Raw genomic sequence first — 22,538 nt, 5'->3', positions numbered from 1 at the left:
AATAATTTGGTAACACTCAAGGATATTTTTTTATCTCAGGGATTTATTTCTTTGCACGGCCAATTACTGGGAAATGTTAATCTACATCCCCAGTTCTTTAGATTATAAATTATATCCAGGAAATGAACAGAGAGGAAAATTTATCTAGCAGCTGGGCTCCCTTTGGAAAATTCCTGCTTTCTAGAATGAAAAAAGGATTATTGTCTAAAGTATATAAACTATTAATCGATATAAGGGAACAATGATACTAAAGCAGTAAAATAGAAATGGGAGAATTTTGTTAATTTACATGAATTTGTCATGAGAAGTGGGAGGCCAAAGCCGGGGCGGCGCCCCCCCCAACTTTCTCCGTCACATAAGCCCCCCCACCCATCGCAGTGCCCGCGTGGGTGGGGTGTGGAGTCCCGCTCCTTTCTCCAGCAGCAGGGAAGGCGGCCGTCGTGCGGGGAGGGACCTTTCCCTTGGAGGTTCCGCAGGAGCCGCTCGGCTTGGCGCGCCTCAAAGGCGCGGTAGGCGCAGCCGGGCAGGAGGCGCGGCGCGCGAAAGGCGGCGCAGGGGCGCAACGGGCAGCCTCCTCGGAGCCGCCTCCCTCCTCCCTCCCTCCCTCCTTCCAGCGCCGCCTCGGCCTCTGCCCACCCGAGACGGGGCGGAGCCTGCCGGGCCGCCGGGGGGGGGGGGGGAGCCGGGCTGCCTGCCTCTCACTCAAAAGCGGCTGCTCCGCCCGCCTCGCCCTCTGTTGCTCCGGCGGCGGCTGCTCCTCCTCCTCTTCTCCTCCTCCTCCGGCTGCTGCTCCTGCTCGCGGCCCGGCATGGCGCTCTCCGGCGACCCCTGCTTCCAGAAGCTGGTCGAGTGGCACAAGGGCCACGCCGCGCAGCTGGTCCTGCGGCAGCTCTTCGAGGCCGACAAGGAGCGGTTCCGCAAGTTCAGGTCGGGCGAAGCGCCCCTCCCGCCCCTCCCCGCCCTGGCCCCTCCGCGCCACGCTGTCGGGGGCCTCTGGCGAAGCGGGGGGAGGGTCGGCCAAGGCTCTGGCGCCCCCGGCAAAAGGCGGCGGCGGCAGCTGGCAGGAGAGGCGCGAGCCCTTGTCCCCGCGGCCCGGGCCCGGGCGGCGCCCCTTTGCCGGGGAGAGAGGGCGCACGGCGGAGCGCGCCGGGGGCGCAGCGAGGCGGCTGCAGCCTGCCCGGGCCCGGCGGTGGCCGCGCGCGCGCGCGTTCTCCGCTTGCCCTTGACTCCTCCTTGCAAGCGGGTGCTACGTGCGGGCAGGCACAGCCGCCTTCCGGCCCGGCGCGGCGCGGCATTGTGGGCCCTTCCGCGGGGAGGCCTCCCTTGCTGAGTCACGGCCAGGCTGCCCCTTCCACCTGCACGCCCCCTCCCCGTCTCCAAACATACATCCTCGGAAATAAAGTCTGTAGGTCCTGCGGGGACCTCGCGCAGCCTGGCCCAGCCAGGTGCCCTGCAGCAGATGTGTTGATCCCAACTCCCATCATTCCCAGCCAAGGATGTCTTCTTGATAGGAACACAGGGCCCACTTTCAAATCTAATCGGCTTGGCGGAGGCCAGAAGGCCGGCCAGATTCTCTTCCGTAGTACTGAGGTGCCTGAGGCTGCCACCTCCACCCCTCTCAACCTGCGAGTCGGTGGGATGCACTTCTAGGGAGACCCGTATGGGTAGTGCTGCAAGGTCTGGGGGTTGGTCTGCCCTGGAGGGCATCTGCTTGGGGAAGACGGTTGCCAGTCGATTGGGCTCTTGCAAGAGTGAGGAGTGTTCAGGAGTCCGGGGGCTTCTCCTCGGCCCACCATCTCACCCATCAAGGCTTCCCTGTGGTTTTTCAAACTGTCTTGCTCCATGTTGAGACAGGCAGGAAAGAAGCAGCTGACCTGATGCCGCAGAGCCTCGGGCATGCTGGGTGTCCTTTTGAAAAGTGTGTGTAGGAACCCGGAGGAAGGGTTCCCCCTCAAAAAAGAACAATTCCAGATTAAATTAAATCTGGGGTCTCTGCTTCCCCATTCTGTCCTCCCAAGCCTAAAATGCAGGGTAGAATTTCAGCTCCAAACAGGCCCAGGCTGATGTGCCCATGATCGCCTTCTGAATTTTGGAGTAGACTGGAATAACCCTCTGTGATTATTTCACCCATGATTATTTCAAGTTCCAGTGGAACTTCGATCAGCAAGGCCAAACCTTGCAAACGCCTGCTGCTTTGCTCCAGTCAGGATTGTGAGCGCTGTGACGTGGCCACATGAAGTGTTCCTATACCAAGGGAGAGCCAAGCTAGCCCTGCACAGCCTGCACAGGCTGGCAGCCGCATTCAGGTTTCTCCCACATTCATCACTGACTTATTTCCAGAGACTGTAACTGGGAACGCCGAGGTTGAACTTTGAAGTATTGCTTCACCATTGAGTTCCTACCGTTGAAGTCCAGAAGATCACTCAGTTTGGTCCCTGCTTACCTGGGAGTAAGGCTCAATGAACTCAGTAGGCCTTACTTCGGAGTATAAGATTGCACTGCAAAAGGAGATTTAACCATCTCCGGAAGGGCAGCTGAGTTAGTCAGTTTTGTCCCCTTAAAGCCCCAATGCATTTTATTATGGCAAAAGCCGTTCTGGATGAGAATTGCATCTGATGCAGTAGACAAAAGCTTACGCCAGTCATAAATTCAGGGTGCCACAAGACTCCTCATTAATGCAGGTAAGTTACATGCAAATGAAACCCAGGTTAGGAGACTGATTTTGTGACATGCAAAATCGGTATGTAGGACCAATCTGGGAATAGGGTGTCATTTTGGACCTGGAAATGCCTTGCTGGTTCCCAGTTGTTGGCATAAAGTTTCGAAGCACCTGGAATTACTTCCAGTCTCTCTGTGTGTTTTCACATTTGCCCTATTAAAAATGAGCAAGCTCTAGTAAGTCTTTTAAGGATTGCGGCACAAGTCTACTTTTGTATTGGTTATGCACACACTGTGAAAACTGCTCTGAGTTTAGTTATGTAGGTAATTGAAGACAATTAAATTCCTTAATTGCTGAGCATTTCCTCTTGGTGTTGTATTTCTGCCCTTATATTGCTAGGCCCTAGAGAAATGTGTGTGTGTTTTAAAAATGGAAGCCTTGTTCAAGCTAGGAGAGACCCTTGTTAAATGACCTTCTCACAGCTAGGTATTTATTTATTTATTTTATTTGTACAAAAAAATGACGCTCAAGGTGACGGTTTCCTGATTCAGGATGCTTCACACACAACCAGCTGCCTGCCTGTATCTTGCTGCATTGCTGGAAACCACGTTTACTCTTTTCACTTGTGAATGCAAATGACACCGCCATCACTTTGCTTTCCCACACACATGCATGCAGCGAAATAGGTGTGGGTGCATTTCCATCACACGCGTATGTGCAATTTCTCCTACACAAGTGGTGTCAGAAGGCACCTTGCGTGAAGTGGCCGGTATCTCCCTCCCTTTGTTAGGCAGATGTTGTAACTTGAAGGTATTCTTGCCCTCGCCATGAAGCAGCTTATAGCTTAAAAACTGCCAGAATCTTAAATGGGGAAAAAGTATACCTCTTAGTTGCCCTGCATGTGTTGAAGTAAGTTCTGTGAGTTTGGTAGCGTGTCGCAAGTGTTGCCTAATGGTGCTTAAAACGGTCTTGGGTAGATCTTGCAATCGTACGGAAACCTCTTCCTGAAACTTGTGGGGGAGGGATTAAAGAAGGGTAATTTTGTCAGTTTTCCTAGTCTGTGAAACAGAATTGGTGGCGAACAACTGGGATTGTACAATGTCTTTTTTAAAAGAGGGAAATTAGTTTATGGGGACTTCTGATACTGACATGCAAGCAACTTAAAAGCAATGGAAGGAAATATTTTTCCTCTCAATGGATAGTCTTATCTTTTCCAGAACATCCATTCAAGGGATCCTGTCTCTGTTGGTCTCCTCTGCTCCTTTCTTCTGCTCTACTTCCTGCAGAGCACGTGGAGAGCAGCCACCAGGCACATGACCCATTAGCTGAGGACTAGAGCTGTTCTTCAGGATTGTCCGTGCTGAAAATGTTCTGGAAAACCCGCATCATTATGTGTTGCCCCGGTTTCAGACTCAAGGAGCCATTCCGAGGTGTGAGCCATACGCTGCGGTCAGTGGCTCCTCTTTGCCCTGCCCCACCCCCGTTAGCTAGCTTCTTGTCACAGGAAGACCCCCGGTCCATCTGGCTCAGAATTGTCGACACTGGCTGCGTTTCCTAGCTTTACTTGGGGAAGTCAGAGATTGAATCTGGGACTTCCTGCACGCAATGCACATGGTGCTTTACTATTGAGCTATGGCTTCAGAAAGGGCACTAGCTCTCTTAGACCAAGAGCATGTATGCTGCGAATGTGGGCACACTGCCATTGCCTTGCCATGTGTATTCCTAGCTTTCAAAATCTAGCGTAGTGAGATGGTGGCTCGCTTAGAGGGCCAGTGGGCACGCTGCCTCGGCTAGTGCCATTGTAAGGGTGCTACAAGTGGACAATGATCAAAGGGCTGACAAGTCAGCACGGTTTGCATTTGGCTGCTTTCTCTCTGTGGGCCCCTGTTCATTATTTGCTCCAGCCAAGTGGCAAATTGCAACTGATTTAGCCACGTAGCCGTTTGGTATCTTTCAAAATAATCATCTTTGGAAACGTTCAAAGAATCAGAAAGTAGCTACCGGTATTGTCCTTCAAACAGATACTTTTTTCGAACTGTGGTGGAAGTTCTTTCTCTGCCCCAAGAACCACTGTGAACTCTGGACATGGTGTGGAATTTCCTTTTTGTGAGAGAGGAGGAAAGTAACTCTTCATAGCAAAGTGCTTTGCTTGGTTGCGTAGAGCTACCTCCTGTAATCAAAAATAATTTGTAAAATGACCTTGTTTGATCTTCCCACAACTTAAAAATCATGAGATTGGAGGGGGAAAAACCTTTAAAGATTCTAATTGCTCTCAGGGTTCTTTAGTTTTATTAGGCCCGGTTGAAACAGTAGCCTGAAGACCTAAAGAAAATGGCTACAGGCACTGAGTGTCCTCCAAAAGTAGGGTGGTTTATGATCTACCTCTGCCTTTCCCAGCCTGATGACTCCTCGAGAGGTTGGAAAGCAACCCCAATAATTGTGGGACGTGCAGCCCAACACATCTGGAAGGCACCAGGTTGAGGAAGACTGATCTGCATTCTCTCCATCCATGCTTTAGACCACTTGGCATCTGCAAGTTGCTGGGATTGCTGCAAAGAAAGCTAGTCTAGAGGCATCCTGGTCTGGTCAAGCAAGGTGTCTGCATTCTCAAACAAGAGTGCATTCTTGGCATCATTTAGTACAGATTTCTTACTGTAGGAACATAGGAAGCTGCTTTATACTGAGTCGGGCCCTTGGTCCATCCTACACTGAGTTGCCAAGGGTACTGGAAGGATTTTTTTCAGCCCTACCTGGAGAAGCTTTGGGATCTAACCAGGGACTTTCTGCACGCAAAGCAGATGCTTTACCACACTGAGCCACAGCCCCTCCCCGGGTTTAAGTTAAAGAGGTTTGAGTATGCATGTTGCTTTGTAAATGTCAAACACACCAATGAAGCATGGAAGTGCTAGTAAAAATAGGCAGCAAGACGAAAGTCTATCCCTCCCTGGAAAGAAACTCAGCTGCCTATAGGGTCTGTGTTGCAAGCCAATTAAAATGCTGTAGATCATGAGACTAGAATGATAAGTGACTAGTTATGTATAGCTTAGCTACGCTAAGAGACTGATAGGCCCCCGTCCAGTTAGGGTATAGTCTGTGAACCAAACTGAACCGTATTGAAAGTATCTAGAACATTCAACTTCCCCTTCTAATGCCTCAATAGCACTAAGTGTGCTTTTGCAAACTCTGTGCAAGCCTCCTTCACCCAGTTTTTTTTTTAATTTCTGCAGTGAATTCAGTCCGTTCTCAGAGCGATGCTAACTATGTGTTGGGCACAATGTACATTGATGGTGCTATATAAATAAATAATAACATCATACATGTGTTCTATTGATAACCTTCATTTTACTACAATGTAGGTGTGCAGGTGGCTAAGCATAAAATACACCACAAGAACAAAAATATTAAAATTTGCACAGGCAAAAAACTAAAGAGCAATGAAGACCAGCTATCATCAAATCCCAGTTGCAAAGAGCAGAAGTACTTGAAGAACTAGCCCCGTCCCTTTCTCTGGGGTAGAGCTACGACTGTGCACCAGGTTCAGGCGGAGAAGGCTTCCCAGGGATACATGGTACACTTGTGCCAAATGTCATGCCCCCCCTATAACATCCCCCCCCCTAAACACAGTTAGCTCGAAAACTGAAGTTTGTGGCTTGCTAGGCCTGTTTCCTCTTCCTTTTCAACCAGGCCAGCATAGTGCTAATTTAATGTTGGATAGTTACAATTGTATAAGTGCTGCTATTTTGATTTCTTGATAGAGCAGGAGAGACTTTCTAGCAAAGCAAAGCAATTGCATTTCACCATTCCCTACCATTCCCTGCCTTTCCCTAGAGATTTTATCCCTCCATTTTTAACCCTCTGCATATAGTATAGAAGGGGTGAAATGAACTATACCACTTCAGAGTGTGCTTGAGGATCACATTTTTAATATGCTGTGATGTGGAAACTTCTGGGAAGCAGCATAGTGGCAGGGAGAGGGCTAGGGCTGGCCCGCGTCCCCATGATGTGCTGGTTTGCTTCTAGGCAGGAGTTCTTACTTGGGAAGCTTTCAAAAATGGTATCTCCTGCCTGCTGTCTGAAGTGGTGCAGTCCACCCTTGGCTATAATTCTACCAGAAACGGCGCTCCAGGCGTGTAGAGCCGGGCTGACTTAAAAGGACTACGGGAGAGGGTTGGAAAGCGCCTAGCTGTTTGGTGCTAACCTGCAAAAGCTGGTAAAGCGCTTCATGTTCCTAAGTGCCCCCCTCCAACTAAGAGCGCAGTTTCTTCTATGGGGTCCGGCTTCCTGCCCGGCCTGACTGTCTGCGGCTCCTGAAGGAAATGCCCGGGATGCTGTAACTGTCAAGGCACCACGTATCGCTCCTCTGCACCACCCATGCAAAGACCCAGTCTTCTATTGATGGCACCGGTGAGGTGTTGCCTAACATAAACATCTAGCCTACATTTGTGTTGCTCATTAACAACTCCAGTTAGAATCCAATAAAATAGTTTCCCCCAAGGAATTAGAAGCTATTTTTACACGAACTTGAAAGATTTTATGTTGAAATTGACTTTCACCGTTGTTCCGCTGTTGTTATATATTGTATGTGGTCGAGATTATTCACTCTATGTATTGACATTCAAACATTTGTGTGTGTTTAAACATTTGAATGTTTATGTGTCTATATTAGTAGAATAATATACCAATATTATTACTGCCTTGATGATGGTGACTTCTTACAGGGCAACTCTTTGGGGGCTGCATTCCCTCCTCCCCCCTCTGCTGTCAAAATTGTTGCTGCAGTGGCATTAACACTCCACCCACCCCCAATTTCGCAAGGAAACAAGTCTGGTTGTTGTTTGTTTTGCAAAATCATGTCCCATGCCACCCCCACCCACCCCACCGCTGATGGCCAGCAGATTTGACAGCATGAGGGAGGGGTGCAAAATTAGGCAGGAGGCTGCATGAGGCCACCCCCTGTTGTAGGAATCATAGAATCATAGAATAGCAGACTTGGAAGGGGCCTACAAGGCCATCGAGTCCAACCCGGTTGGTGTGTGTCGTTTTACCACGTCTCTCTGCCATCCAACTGCAAGTGCCTCTGAAATAAGTTGGGCCGTTTCATTCACTTCAATGTGGGCAGATGTAGGGAGTCCATTTGACTACGAGGCAAGGGCAGCTGGTGGCAGTAGGATAGGAATGTGCTCAGATCTGGCCCCCGGGGCACAATCCAATTCAATTGCGGCTTTGGAAAGAGAAATAACAGGAGCTGCTTAAGAGCGAGTGTGTGTGTGTGTTATTTGGGGGGTTTCAGCTCAGTCACCAAAATCCATCTCTAGCTCTGGTGGTGTAGAGGCGTCCCCTGGTTGATTGTGCCCTTTGATGGATTTGAATTTGCTGTGGGGAGGCTTTTTGTTTCTCAGGCCGGAGCTGCAGATCTTGGATAAGACCAGGAGGGCTGCAGCTCACTGGCCGGAGCCCTGGGTGCAAGCACTGGGGGGCCCCAGTCTGAATCCTCGGCAGCGTCTCCAGGCAGGGCTGGGAAACAATCCTGCCTGAAACCCCTTCCCACCGACTGCTGTTCGATCAGCTCGAGGCCAATGTTCTGACATGCGAGGTGGGGGGGCTGCTGCTTTCCTGAGCCCTCTTGCTGGTCATGAATATTCTAAATCTGGGCTTGTATGTACACCGTGGGGAATGATGTCTCCCAGACCTCTCTCTCAACTCTGTCTCCAGCCTCAAATGCAGAAGGGGTTTGTTTGGGCGGCCTGTCTAGATAAGAAAGCTTCACTGGGATAGTTGAAGATTAGATTATGTAATTCCTAAATAGGATGACCACGGAAGTGAGCAGAAGGCAGAGATTGGTTTTACTCCTTGGACTGCTTGTGCCTTTAATGAAGTATTCAGCACGCTTGGTTCACTCATTTTTCTGTGCTGGGGTGGGTAGCGCTTAGGTCTTATTTTTCAGCTGGCTGCATATATCAAAATAGCCTTGATTTGTGTTGAAGGACTGTTCCCCCCCCCTTATGAATTGGTTATTTTTATGAACTGGCATGTGTGAATAGAAAAAACATTGTTCCCTAATTGCGAGTGAGTACTTTTTAAAAAGCTGTCCAAGCGAAGCAGTGTTTTGAAATGGCCAAAATAACATCTGCAGTTAAAATGATTGAGATGTTTGCCCATTGCATGCCTGCCTTTCTCTGCTGTGGGAAAACATTCGTTTATATAACATAAAGGCCTTCTCTAATTCTTTTTGACAGCTTGACGCTGAATACTGAACATGGAGACATCTTGGTTGACTATTCCAAGAACCTTGTTACAGAAGAAGTGATGAAGCTGCTGATGGAACTGGTAATTAAGTACTAGCTTGCATATTTATCATAGAATATCTATAAAAGAGCTTTATGTATATCTCGTGCTTTTCAGCAGCCTCCCTCAACTCTGTGCTCTCCAGATGTGTTGGACTGCAACTCTCATGATTCTCAGCCAATATGGCCAGTGGTGCCGTGGAATGATGGAGATGCTGGATGGATACTGTTGTTTTTATACAGTTTTTAATGTTTTTGATGGTTTTAAAATTTTGTATACTTTTAATGTTTACCATTTTTAATTGTTGTAAACCGCCCAGAGAGCTTAGGCTGTGGGGTGGTATATAAATGTAATAAAATAAATAAATAAATAAATAAATGGGGCCCAACACATCTGGAGAGCACCTGCTTGGGGGAAGGCTGGTTTGCAGAGTACCATAAGCAAAGAAAAGCCCTATCTAGCTGCATAATGAAACCTAACTATTCCACAAAAATGTAAATAGGTAGAATGCAGGGTTGTGAACAGGTTCTAAAGAAATATTTTCAGTTTCTAGCATGATACGGTCAAGGTGCTGCTGTGTCATGAATCCCAAATTCTACCCACGAACCTCCACAGAAACCTGGAGCCAAGCTGTCATCTAGCTGCTGTCCAGTGGTTTATTGGTTTTAGGACGGATTTTTGATGTGATGTAACCTGTAGAGCTGTGCAAGCTTTGAGCCTCGCATTTGAAGTTTGAATCACGGAGGCGATTTTCTGACGGATCCACTGTCGGCGGTGCAAGGAAATGGCGGACCCTTCCAAAAATGGCCTCCGTGATTCAAACTTCGAAGCCGAGGCTCAAAGTTTGCACAGCCCTAGCATAACCTGTGTTAACATCAGGTATGTAGCTGCTGCTTCTCTTCTTCTTGCCCTCCGAGGTATCTGCCTGAAGGGGACTAGGCTGTCCAAACTCAGCTACACTGGAGGGGGAGCGTAGGTCAGAGAGAGGCTGTTCTCTCTAATGGGACTGGTGGGTTTGGAACGGTCTTTGCTCTTTTACTAATAAGTCAACTTTCACTTCCAGGCAAAATCACGGGGCATTGAAAAGGCCAGAGAACAGATGTTCACAGGAGAAAAGATCAACTTCACGGAGGTAGGAGCTGTTTCTGTCCATGGTCGGTAGGTTCCACTGAATGATAGCGGGGAGGATTTCCAAATATGTCAAGCAGTAACCAGCCTTCCCCAGCCTGGTGCCCTCCTGATACTTTGAACCACAACTCCCAGCATCCCTGAGCATTGTCCATGCTGGCTGGGGCTGTTGGGGTTCTGGACTGAAACATTTGGAGGGCAACCAGATGCCTACTGTGGCTCTAGAGTGTATTTGGATGACATTATTTCTGCTCCCTTCCTCTCCCCAGGAGCCGGAGTTCAGCCACCCCAGGTCCTTAGAGAGGCCCTTGTTGCGTCGGGGCTTGTGATGGGTTGTGGTTAGTGACTTCTAGCTAACTGCTAAGTATTTGGGCAGAGGCTGCAGAGCCAATCTCAGGGGTGTGAAATGTGTATCCCTCCAGATGTTTTGAGCTACAGTTCTCAAGTACATTACAGGAAGCTGGTTTTCTTTTTTTAAATGCTCACACACCCCTTTTAGAGAGTGCTCAAGATGTTTGAGAGTAAAACCAAACAAATGCAGAAATTAAACTCTTTCTGTAACGTAACTGGGAAATCTGCGTCTATGGCCTCCAATATTTCCACATCTCTTCCCAACTCCCATAGTTCTTCAAGCTGTTTCATGCTTTCTGCATCCCCCTTTCCCTAGCAAAGACCACAGAAACCCCCAAACTGGCTCTCTGGGGCATTAGGTCTGGGTCTGAAGGTGGCAGAGTGAAGGAAGGAGGGAGGGAGGCACATTTCCACAGGCAGCCAGTGGCATCATTTCCTCCCCTGCCCAGACTGCCACTTGTTCGCTCCTGCCCCAGTCAGACACATCATTGAGAAAAGAGACTCAGACATATCCCCTGCCCCTGGCAGCCTGTACCACCTCTGCCTGGGGCGGCCCATGTGTCCTCAAGGGACCCTACAGAATGTCAAGTGGCTGAATGGGACCAGAATTCAGTCCGAGGGGCTGATGGTGGTGGAGTGCTAGCCTGGCTGGGAAGAATTATTTACCCTTAAGGAGCAATGTGGTCTGTTTTCTCTTTCTGGTAACTAATCCTCGTGGGAGTGATTTGCTCAGCGTTTTTTGCGGTTGTCTCGTCCTTCCTCATTTCAGAACCGTGCTGTGCTCCATGTTGCTCTGCGGAATCGCTCAAATACTCCCATATTAGTTGACGGCAAGGATGTCGTCCCGGAAGTGAACAAAGTGTTGGAGAAGATGAAGAACTTTTGCCAGGTATAAAGTTTTTGCCAGACTTGCTTTCTCCCAGGAGCATATGATGCATTGTGGCTAACCTTGGTTCACATGCGCAGTCGCAGTTCTAAACTAACTGGGCCAACTTCTGTGGAAATTCAATCAAATCAATCTTTATTGAGTGGCGAAAATGCTACCTTACAACTATTGTGCCATATATATATTCATTACCTCTCTCTCCTTATTGCCTATGAGTTGAACACAAATCTTGCGGTCTGCAAACAAGGCTACATTAGGAGTTGCCTTTTTATCAGTGTATCTAAGCAGAGAAGTTTAAAACTCTCAGGTCTGAATAAACAAAAGTGCCTGTCCTGAGTCAGAGAGCACATAATAGACGAGGTTTTCTACTTCTCCCATACCAGAAGCAAGGGTCTCCAATCTTTTCAGGATTGGCGGGCACTCTCACAAAATGGCTGCCATGGTGAGCAGTGCACTCATTTCCCAGAAGCCAAACTGGTGAGACTAAAAGAAAAAGAAACTCGCCCAAGAACTTAAGTCCAAGGCAGAGGTGGGGGCTGAGCTCCAAAACACAAAACCACTCCTCTGAACCGAAACAGGGATGGCACTGGAGGACATGACCTTTGCAGCATGCCAGCCTCCCAGCTAAAAATAAAAAATCTCAAGGAATAAAATAAAAATCAGGGCGGGCAGGGAGCCTGCCGGGCACTACATTGGTGAGCATGAGGGGTATTGCCAGAATGCCCTTGAGGTGGGAGGTGGTGGTCCTGCACAGAATCCCTTCTGCTTCCCAAACTGCTCTGTTCAATCAATCAATCAATCTTTATTTACAGTCAACAGACCACCATTACAACATATAAGTGCACAGATGAAATAAAAATACATGATGGTAAAGAAGAAAGGATTCGAAATCTGTAAAAATGCTAATCAGTAGGCTTAAAATAATGATCAGACGTCCATGAGTGGTCTAATGAGAATAGCCAGATTCAAAAATTTGGCCACTTGCTCCGTAATAGGCTTATTGGTACCCTGAAGTAAAATAATCATACGAGACTCAGGAGAGCGACCGGGGAAACACTGTATAATAGGGCATATTAGGTCTTTCCTGGCCTCTTGATAGTAACTGCAGTAAAACAGTACATGCAAGATGGACTCCACCTCAACGTCATTACAGGGGCAGTATCTAATATTCTTTGGAATTTTCTTGAATCTGCCCTCTAATAGCTTGGAGGGGAGAACATTGAACCTTGCTAAGGAGAATGCCCTCCTAAATTTAGGGATAGTTAGCCATCCCAGGTATGGCATTCTGTCTTTGCAGGGATGGCCTAGTAGACCCAATGACTGAGGGGAATGTGGTCCCCAAGCAGCTCCCTGGAGCTCCTGGTAGTTTATGTCCAGTAATCTCTGTTTAACAGTCGACTTGGCATTTTCTATGTCAATAGCAAGTGGGAAGGAGAAAGCCGTACTATGGTGACTTTTTGCACCACTGCTTTTATCCAAGGGGATACAAAGGAATCTGACAGTGCCTTGAAGGCCAGAGAGTTGGGAGTATGTTGACCTCAAGAAGTTTGCTGTCTACACATCCTGCCGGGAAGGTCTCCTTTGCAAACCCCACTGAGAGGAACTGCATACAACTGAGAATTATTAAACATGGAAAAGCTGTTGGAGCCCCAAAATCTGCCGTTTGTCAAAGTCTTAGGGCAGAATGCAGGAGGTGGAGTCAGGGAGGTGTAACTCTGTTAGTCACGACTGTGTGATGCAGAGGCTGCTGGGACAAAGACATGACAGTGGTTGTTCCCCCGTAGTTTGAAAATCTAGCACAGCTTCCCCAGTGTGGTGCCCTCTGGATGCTTGGATTGCAACTCCCATCATTCCCAGTCCGCAAAGTGGTTTTAAAGGCTGAATCCATTGTTGCGCACAACCCTTGAATGTCAAGAGTGATGCAAAAGTGGCTGACCCTTGAATAGTCTGGTTCTCTAGGCAAATGCTCCTCTGGATGTCCTGACACGTTTTGTGGGATTGAGAGGACGTTTTCTATGTGAATCCCTTAGGGCTCAATCTTACACATGTTTAGGCCGACAAAAAGGTCTCACAACTCCCAGCATCCCCCCGTGCTGGGGGGTGCTGGGAGTTGTGGGACTTTTTTTCTGTCTAAACTGGCATAAGATTGCAGCCTTAATAATGTAGTTGTGGGACTTTTTTCTGTCTAAACATGCATAAGGCTGCAACTTTAGTAACATAGCAGTCCTTGGTCATGTCTTCAAATCACAGAAGTAGCATGATTTTATTATCTCTGCATTCCATATAATAATACTTTGCATTCAGAAAGAAAGCGTAGTGTTTTGCAAGTTGTGAACAAAGTTGTCTAGCAATTGCTAAACTTAGGCCACAGCTAGACCTAAGGTTTATCCTGGGATCATCCAGGGTTCGCCCCTGCCTGAGCACTGGATCCCCTGTGTGTCACCTAGATGAACAGGTTTGACCCCTGGATGATCCAGGGATAAACCTTAGGTCTAGCTATGGCCTTAGTTTCCAGAACCGCCTCTTGAAACCCTTTAAAAAATGAATTGGAAGCTCTGCTGAGCTAAGCAGGTGGTCAACCAAGCAACTGAAATTCAGCTTTCGGATCCTGAACACAGAATGCTTGGAAGTGAGGGCTGAGTCATGTTTCACTGGAAACATGACATGGATGTAACCTGCCCTGTCTTGTGTGCTTGCAGAAAGTTCGCAGTGGTGACTGGAAAGGCTACTCCGGAAAAGCCATCACTGATGTGGTCAATGTTGGGATTGGTGGATCGGACTTGGTGAGCCGTTTTTGTTTTGTCACTTCTTCGTGTGAAGGAAATAGTTAATCCAAAGGTTGCAAGAGCTCTCATGCCTGTTCTCTTTCTCCAGGGCCCCCTCATGGTGACGGAAGCTCTTAAGCCATATTCCACGGGAGGGCCCCGTGTGTGGTTTGTATCCAACATTGATGGCACCCACATGGCCAAAACTCTGGCTGAGCTAAATCCAGAGACAACACTCTTCGTCGTTGCATCCAAGGTAGGTCATGGTCTGGGAATGTGACAACTCTTCTGTCCTTCGTTAGTACTGAATGCAAAAGTGGCTTGTCCAGGTACATCCTATGAGCCAGAAAACAAATTGTTGTAAGGTACTAGTGCCCAAACTGTGACCTGATTCACATATCCCGACAACCCCTTTATGCTTTTAGTCTCCCTCCTGATGGGTGAAACTATCCAGGGATGCTTCATCTCTGGGTTGTTTAGCATGATACCTGAGCCCAGAATTGTAGGTTGTTGTGGGAAGAGACCAAGTTTGTTCTTGGGTTCAACTCTGGGTTCAAACATTAGGATAAACAATCCAGGGACAGAGGGTGCCTGGGTGGTTTAGCTCCACCCAGCTGTGGTGGGAGCTGTTGGGTGACGAGACCCAGCTTGCTCGCTCCTGCTTCATTCGCAGCCACCCAGGGTTTAACACAGCCTTCCTCAACCTGGGGCGCTCCAGATGTGTTGGACTGCATCTCCCAGAATGCTCCAGCCAACGGCTGGGGCATTCTGGGAGTTGTAGTCCAACACATCTGGAGCGCCCCAGGTTGAGGAAGGCTGATTTAACACGTGCTGATTAGAAATAAAGGGAGCAGGGAGGGGCTTCCCCCACCCCTGGCTCAGGCATCTTACAATAAATGGATAGATTGGCATTATGGGGCTGGAGGTGCTACCTAGAGGCTTGCCTCATTCTGACCCTCCAGTGCTGCTCCTCTTCAAAATTGTGGGTTCTCACATTTACTTTTTATGTGCCACCCAGCTGACAGATCCTCTCGGGGCAGTTTATAATCATAACACCCTCAAAACAACAATATAATAACAACCGAAACAATAAATACAACAATGAAAATACCAAAATATTAAAGAGCCAATGGTAAAGTTACTACTCAGAACAACTTATTAACGATTCAGTGGCTGCTAGAAGAGGAAGGTCTCAACCTGGTGACTAGCTTGAAGGTAGTATAACTAGATACTTCTCTAGATGAACTAAAAATCATCTCATGCACTTTAACTGCATGGCTTCTTTCATGACCCAGTTCATACGTAACGTGCAACCCATGGGTTAATTAATCCACAATTTGCTGGGCACATTCTGTGGCCATTTTGCTTATTCAGCTTCCAGTTGGGCTGATTGGAGGTTGCCACATGACATCTGAACCTGGGCACTGTACATTAATCCTGGGTTAAAGAACCCACAGTTAACCTACAATTAGAAGTTTGGTTAACTGTGAGTTGTTTAACTCACAATTAACCAATAGTGTGTCTGGGTTTGGACATCATGTAGCAGCCTCCAGTTGGAGGTTGTATATGCAAAATTGCTGCAGCATATACCTGGCACGCCGCATGGCAAACATTGGGTTAATTAGCAGATGATTTGCTCCTATTATGTGTGAACAGCCCCAGTAATTCATGGGTAGAAGTACTCAATGGCTGCCAGTTTTTGCATGGTGAGGGTGCTGTTACACTTGTCTGATTATTGAATGAACACAGCCGATATTGCTTGTGGAATTCAGGTCCAGGTGGGTGCTGTAAAGAGAGCCTTTGCATGTTATCAGTGTTGATGACCAGGTGGCTTGTTTTGCCCTTGCTTGAAATTAGTGGCCCTGGTTTACAAGCAGTTTTGGTAAAGCCTGCAGGATTTGGACTCAGCTGAACTAGTAGGACAACACTTCGGTTTGTATGATGGATAATGATGCATTGAATTTAGAGGTGGTGACTCTTAATGGATTGCTATTGATGTAAAATGCAGCCTGTGCTTCTTTGCCAGGGTGCCGCGTGATCACATCTTGGAAATAGCAGATGAGCATTTAAGAGGATGAAGTTGGAAGGGCAACTTCAAACTGCTAGTTTTGTTTTTGTGAATAAAACAACGGCTAGATGGTTCCTGCCTGAAAGCCATTAGGACAACCGGCATCTCTTGGCTCTTGTTTGCCAGGTTACTGTTAGATAATTGGATAGATTTGGAAAGGGATGAATGGCATTTTTAAAGTTTGCTTTATAAACCAGCCTTTTGTTGTATAATCAAACCATCTTTGGAGATGGATGGGAGAGTAGGAAAGCGTGATGTTGGTCCTTAAAGCTACATTTTAATGGTTGAATAAGCGCCAATAGCGGAGGGTGATTCTTTCAGAACTGCATGACTGACCATGTCTCTGCATTTCATGAAGCAGGCATTTTTTTGTGCTAATGAGCCAATCAAATTGTCTGTAAACCAAAGGGAACAAATAGCTCCATGTTCAGATCTAAAGCAGATAGGAAGGAAGGCAGTCATTGGCTTGACTGAGTCTAAAGTTTTTGTGAGTTGTTGCATTAGCAGTCAGGGAAGGGCCCTCAGCCTGTTGGGGTCTTCTCCAGTGCATCCCCCCATTGTAAAGAGTGGGACTTGGGTCGAGTTCATGGTGGCTTTGACTCAGAGTGTGCTAAGAGTTCCAAATGACTCTTCTGCTTCACGTTTTCTCCAAGTAGAAAGCAGTGTGTGTGTGTGTGTGTGTGTGTGTGGGAATTGAAACAGGAAATGTGTAGAATGCTGAGGGTGTATAATTTGGTTTCCTGTGACTATTTACTTCATACACCATCTTTTTTTTAAAAAAACCCATAAAACAGTATAAAACAAAGAATAAAAGTAATCTTTCTTTTAAAGCCATATGAACTAGAAACTTGCACACACACAAAGTGCTTGGACAATGCCCCTTAAAAAGTCAGAAGCTAGAGATGTGGCTGCCAAGGGTTATTAGTGGTTATTAGTGGTTTGGTTTCCTGGTGTCTGTTCCCTTTCTGTGACTTGACTCAAGACAAATAAATTTATGCAAAATACAGAAAAGGCTGAATGAAGTATGCAAGTGTCCTCAAGTTTTATAACTTGTGCAGAGTGCAGAATTCTGCTTATCTAACTGTAGAATCTGGGTTGCCTGGAACTAGAACAAACACAGATAAATGAGTGTTGGTAGCTGAGACTGTTTGTGAGCTTTGACTTCATACTTCTGTTCATCACTCACTGGATCTTCAGTACTGCTCAAATACTTAATATTAAGTATTTATGTAGGCTACTCATGGAAACTAGTATTTTAGTGGCTGAAATTCAATTCAGATTTCACCCTTTAAATTCAGGTTTTTATGCATTTGCTTCAGCAGCTGTCCTGAAACCCTGGGCCCTACGTGGCAACCTTCCCCAAACTGGCACCTTCCAGACGGGTTGGGGCAACAGCTCCCACCATCCCAAGCCAGCGTGGCCTGGGAACGAGGGGGGTTTGAAGTTGCGACGCATCTGGGGGTGGGGAACGCTGCCTTAGGGGTACGAGTGGGAGGGGCCAGATTCTAGGGTATGCCAGGACCTCATCTTGTCTTGCGTTCCTTAGACACTGCATTGCTTGGCCAGGATTTTAACTCTTTTCTTTTCCCTCCCATGTGCTGCTCTCACTGCACACAGACCTTTACCACTCAAGAAACTATCACTAATGCAGAAACGGCCAAAGAGTGGTTCCTTCACGCTGCTAAAGATGTGAGTAAAAAGTATATTTCAGACTACTTGGCATGCACTCAGTTATGCAGATAAGCTGGTCTGCAAACGTGGCTAATGTGAGTGGTTAATGTGGATCTAAAGGAGGTCAGTGGGAGGAGACGAGTGTGGTTTCTGCAAAGGTTCCCTGCCTGGTTACTCCAGAAGTCTCCAGGCAGGTGGATATTGACAAGCCTGCTCCATCTCTGTGAAACTCTGTGGATGTCTCAGGTGGTCATTTGAACTGCACCTAAAATCCTCTGCATAAAGCCCAGTGAGGCCCAGTATTGGGCAAAAGGCGGGAGGATGAGGATGAGGATGATGATGATGATGAGAATAATAATAATAGGCTCCCTCCCATTCTGGAGTCAACCTTCAGAATGTTCATCCCTTCCCGTTCCTTCCTTGGTTTTGTGCACCATTGCTTCGTAACTGTGGTTAGCTGCGTTCATACATATTATTAAGCCATGGCTTATACTAGCCATAGTTTGTTGCTTTAGCGTTGCAGATGACCAAACAAACTGGCTCGTTTTCCCTTTTTCTGGTTTGTTTCTCTCCTGCCCATTTCTCCAACCTTCAGAGCAGGCTGCTCTTTTGCTCGGGGTCTCTGCCACAGGGCCAAATCGAACTGGGCCGCTTTGAAGAATGAAACCTTTATTTTCCTACATCCTGAGACTGGTTCTCTTTTCCATCATGTCTCTGTTTCAGGGCAAATAGCAGCTCAAACAAACCAGGGATAAGCCATGGTTCTGGGTTCAGGCATCGCAGCAAGCTGTGGTTTAAACAAGTCAGACTTTGTACACCAACAACAAACATGGATTCTATTTGTTTGTGGGGATGGATTTGAACACGGTGGCTAGCCAGATTTCAACTAGCCAGAGTATGTACGAACCAGGCCTTTGAGTTGCGGATTCAAACTCTGGTTTATGAAAGAACCATGGTTAGAGTTGGTGCGCTGCATGTGTAACACAAACCTACGATTGAATAGGGACAATAGTTTTGTCGAGAACCTTGCTTGGGATGGAGAGGCTCTAGACTTGAAGCGCAAGTGCCCAGGGCCGAGGGGTCTTGGTACACCGTTGCCTTGGGACGCTATGCAGCCAGCGATGCGATGAGGGCGCTTGAGACGCAAACGAGCTTGCGAGGGCCTGTTGGTTCCTTGGCGACACCTTTGCAGCCAGGTTGGGCTTGAGACGGGGGGCTGGCCTCTCCAGAGGCAGATGCCTGGACTATGAATAGGCGTCCTTAAGTGGAACCCTCCATTTCCCTGCTAACTGGGATGTTTTGCTGCTGCTGGAGCTATCTTTATCCTCGCCTGCCTGCCCGCCCACCCATCCCTCCCTCTCTCTGGTGACTGTGCAAAACTGCCTGGCTGCTAAGAGTCTGGAGACCTTGCTCAGTTGTTCAGCTGCAGCTGAACCGTGCAGTCTGGGGCAGTGGAATGGCATTGGGCCCGGGTGGCGCAGGCTGCTCCTACGGGCTCCTTCCACCTCCACCCTGCAAATTCTACAGTTCTAAAAGGAATGGCATCCCTAGAAGAAATGGGGCTCCCCAGAAGTGATCCAGGAGGGTGGAATCCTGAGGGAGTGGGACATCTTGGAACTTCTTGCTGGTCCAGGGCTGGTTCCGGGGCTTATGGGAAGCCCTGCTAATAACTGGTGCTTTGTCCCTATGAGCTCTTGGCTCCATTATGCCACTATCTACAAAATTTCCCAGAATTCCCTGGCAGTGCACATGATGTCCTTGATTCATGCATCAGTCCGATGTTTAAACGCCTCCTGAAAACAGAGCTTTTCACACAGGCTTTCCCTAGACTTTAACTTACTTGGTTTCTTATTGCTTTCTTTTAAAACAACAACAACAACACTTTTTAACATTTTTAATTTATTTGATACTTGTTGTATTTTATGGTTTTAATTGTGCATTGCGCAGAACGCCTCGGCTAATGGGCAGTATAAAAATGCAGTAAACAAATAAATAAATAATAAGGAAGTCTAAAATACATTGAAAGCTTTTACATTACTTTACGTTTTATGTGTAAGCCACCTTGGGGGACCTATTTGGACTGAACGGCTACTCATACATTTATAAATAAGTAAATGGTGGGAAAACCACTCAACCTTGAGCCGACGGTGGCAGTCTCTGAGCTGTTGTGACTGTCATGTTTAACTCTACTGCCTCTGTCTTGGGAGAAGATATTTCAGGTAATCAATCAGAATCAGATTCAGAACTAGAAGACACAGCGCCAGACACCAGCCAGCCTGTACCAGTGGGGGAGGAAGTTCTCACGGGCGATTCCCCAGCTGGGAGTCAGCCCTCTGCAGAGCTTATCTCCTCAAGGCCAAATCCCATACGCTCAGGGGGAAGTGAGGTTTCTTCCGTAGGAGAGCGTCCCAACAAGCTAGCTGATGTTAGGGTCTGCTGAAAGCTCATCCTCTTGGCACGGAAGGAAAGCGTGAAGAAGTCGGTTCGATTATGCCTCTGCACCAGGCTCCCTGAAGTTACAGGCGTTTGGGAAGTGGTTTCCTATTCTTCTTGAGCTGACAAGCCGTCATGTTTCTCAGAAAATTCCTGCTTTTGATGGGAGGCAAATGACAAGGCTTGCTAAGTAATCCACAAAGCTTTTATTAAGCAACAAACAAACCTCTCTTCTTCCTGAAGAGAGCCTAACCTCTTGGAAACGTCCCCCTAGGCAAAACTATGCAAACTAAGCAAGACAATTGTCAGCTCAAAAAGAATAGGACTACCCAAACGCCTGTAACTTCAGGGAGCCTGGTGCAGAGGCAGGTTCTTGCATAATCGAACCGACTTTCTCACGCTTTCCTTCCATGCCAAGAGTTTGAGCTTCCGGCAGGCCCTTGCATCAGCTAGCTTGTCGGGACACTCACCTCTGGAAGAAACCTCACTTCTCACTGAATGTGTAGGATTTGGCCTTGAAGAGATAAGCTCTAGAGAAAGCTGACTCCCAGCGGGTGAATCACCCATGAGAGCTTCCTCCCCCACGGGTACAGGCTGGCTGGTGTCTGGTGCTGCGTCTTCTACTTCTGAATCTGATTCTGATTGATTACCTGAAACACCTTCTCCCAAGACAGGGACAGTAGGGTTAGACATGACACCTATGTTGTTACTGCGCTCCAGGTGACTCTCTCTGCCCTTCTCTTTGCTTCTTCACCTCTGCCGCCCTCCAGCGCTTAGTCCTGCCCTGCGCTACCCCTTTTGCTTGGTGAGGTGCCGCCAACCTGCCTCTTTGATGAAGCTTTTGGTCTGGCCCGTCCCGTCCCTCTCCTTATGTGCTCAGTAATGCACCCGTTTGCCCCTGCCTTATGTCCTTCCCCCTCCATCAGCTCTTCTGGTGAGAGGGGCCTGCCTTTCCCTCGTATTAGTCCGAAGTGCCACGCCGTGGGGGTGCTGTCATGCAGATCAGGGATGGAGAACCTTTTTCAGCTGGAGGGCCAAACTCAGAAGCTTTCAGGGTGATGGAGGCTGAAGGCCAAAGGGGCCAGCAAGGAGCAGCACATTGCAGCTGAAAGCTCTTCCTGCCAGTCACTGAGCCCTAGGAGCGGCCTAGCAGCCACTTAGAATGGGGGTGGGGGGTGGGAAACGCAGGCAAAGCCAGGAAACCCCAACTGCCAGGGCCGGAGGAGGGGCCGGGGGAGGGGAGGCCTCGGTTCCAGCCAGGAGGGCTGGAGGTTCTGCAAAGGGGGCTCAAGTCGTTGGAGAATTGGGGTGGGAGGATGTTTGCCAGCCTGCTTCTCGCCTCTCCTCGCTGAGGTTTCACATCTGACAGTTAAGCTTGCTGAGGTGGATTCCTGCATTGAGCACTGGGGGTTGGACTCAGTGGCCTTATAGGCCCCTTTCAACTCTACTAGTCTATGAGGCAAAACTAGTCTCTGAAGTGATATATCTGCTGTTCAAAATGCTGGGTTTTTGACTAACCATCTTTTTTATTATTGTTATTATTTAAAGCCTTCTGCTGTAGCCAAGCACTTTGTTGCCCTGTCTACCAATGGGGTGAGTATCTGTGTCTGCCTGTGTTTATGCACCTTTAAACATCTCTTGAGTCCTTTCATGATGCTGTTCGGGGGTCAAAGTCATGTGATACGGGAGACCAGGCATCCAAAAGTGCCTGTTCTTTGTGTGAGCGGGTGGGTGTTAATTAACTAATTAGCCCCCCCTGTAGCTGCTCTGAAGATGGGGGGGAAGTGATGTTGACCCAATGGGTGTGCAGTAACGGATCTCTTACTAATCCTGAATCTCCCATGTCATAGCTAGTATGGCCAAAAGTTACAGAGCAGCCTTCCCCAACCTGACGCTCTCCAGATGTGCTGGATGGCAACCCCCATCATTCCTAGCCAGCATGAGCAATGGGATGATGGGAGTTACAGTCCCAACGCATCTGGAGGGCAGCAGGTTGGAGAAGGCTGCCATGGAGAGATGGTGGAAATAGAGACGACTAACAGAACCAACGTAGGAGGCAGCAGTTGACAAAGTCAAGCAATTAAGTCAAGCCCAAGGCACACAACCGCTAAACTAATAATCATAATAACAACAACAACAACAACAAATAATAATAAATAATATACAATACTGGGGTAAGAAAATCTTTTACCACATATACTTTTTATTATCTATAACAGCCTTCCTCAACCTGGGGCACTCCAGATGTGTTGGACTGCATCTCCCAGAATGCCATTCTGGGAGTTGTAGTCC

General features: G+C 47.8%; 1 protein-coding gene across 2 annotated transcripts in view; it reads left to right on the top strand.

Moving 5' to 3' along the window:
* Window positions 1–783: 783 nt before the first annotated feature.
* The window catches only part of GPI (glucose-6-phosphate isomerase), a 51,982-nt gene continuing 30,227 nt past the window's right edge, over window positions 784–22,538 (top strand). For both annotated transcript variants that reach the window (XM_063140905.1, XM_063140904.1), the window contains exons 1-8: window positions 784–927; window positions 8,896–8,986; window positions 10,008–10,076; window positions 11,193–11,312; window positions 14,009–14,092; window positions 14,184–14,330; window positions 17,760–17,831; window positions 21,795–21,839. In XM_063140905.1, coding sequence (XP_062996975.1) covers window positions 809–927; window positions 8,896–8,986; window positions 10,008–10,076; window positions 11,193–11,312; window positions 14,009–14,092; window positions 14,184–14,330; window positions 17,760–17,831; window positions 21,795–21,839 — 747 coding nt within the window. In that variant the 5' untranslated portion in view covers window positions 784–808. The remainder of the gene's footprint in view (window positions 928–8,895; window positions 8,987–10,007; window positions 10,077–11,192; window positions 11,313–14,008; window positions 14,093–14,183; window positions 14,331–17,759; window positions 17,832–21,794; window positions 21,840–22,538) is intronic.

This window comes from Elgaria multicarinata, chromosome 14 (assembly GCF_023053635.1).
Source record: "Elgaria multicarinata webbii isolate HBS135686 ecotype San Diego chromosome 14, rElgMul1.1.pri, whole genome shotgun sequence".
Taxonomy (NCBI): Eukaryota; Metazoa; Chordata; class Lepidosauria; order Squamata; family Anguidae; genus Elgaria; species Elgaria multicarinata.
This window is presented reverse-complemented; position numbering and strand designations above follow the sequence as displayed.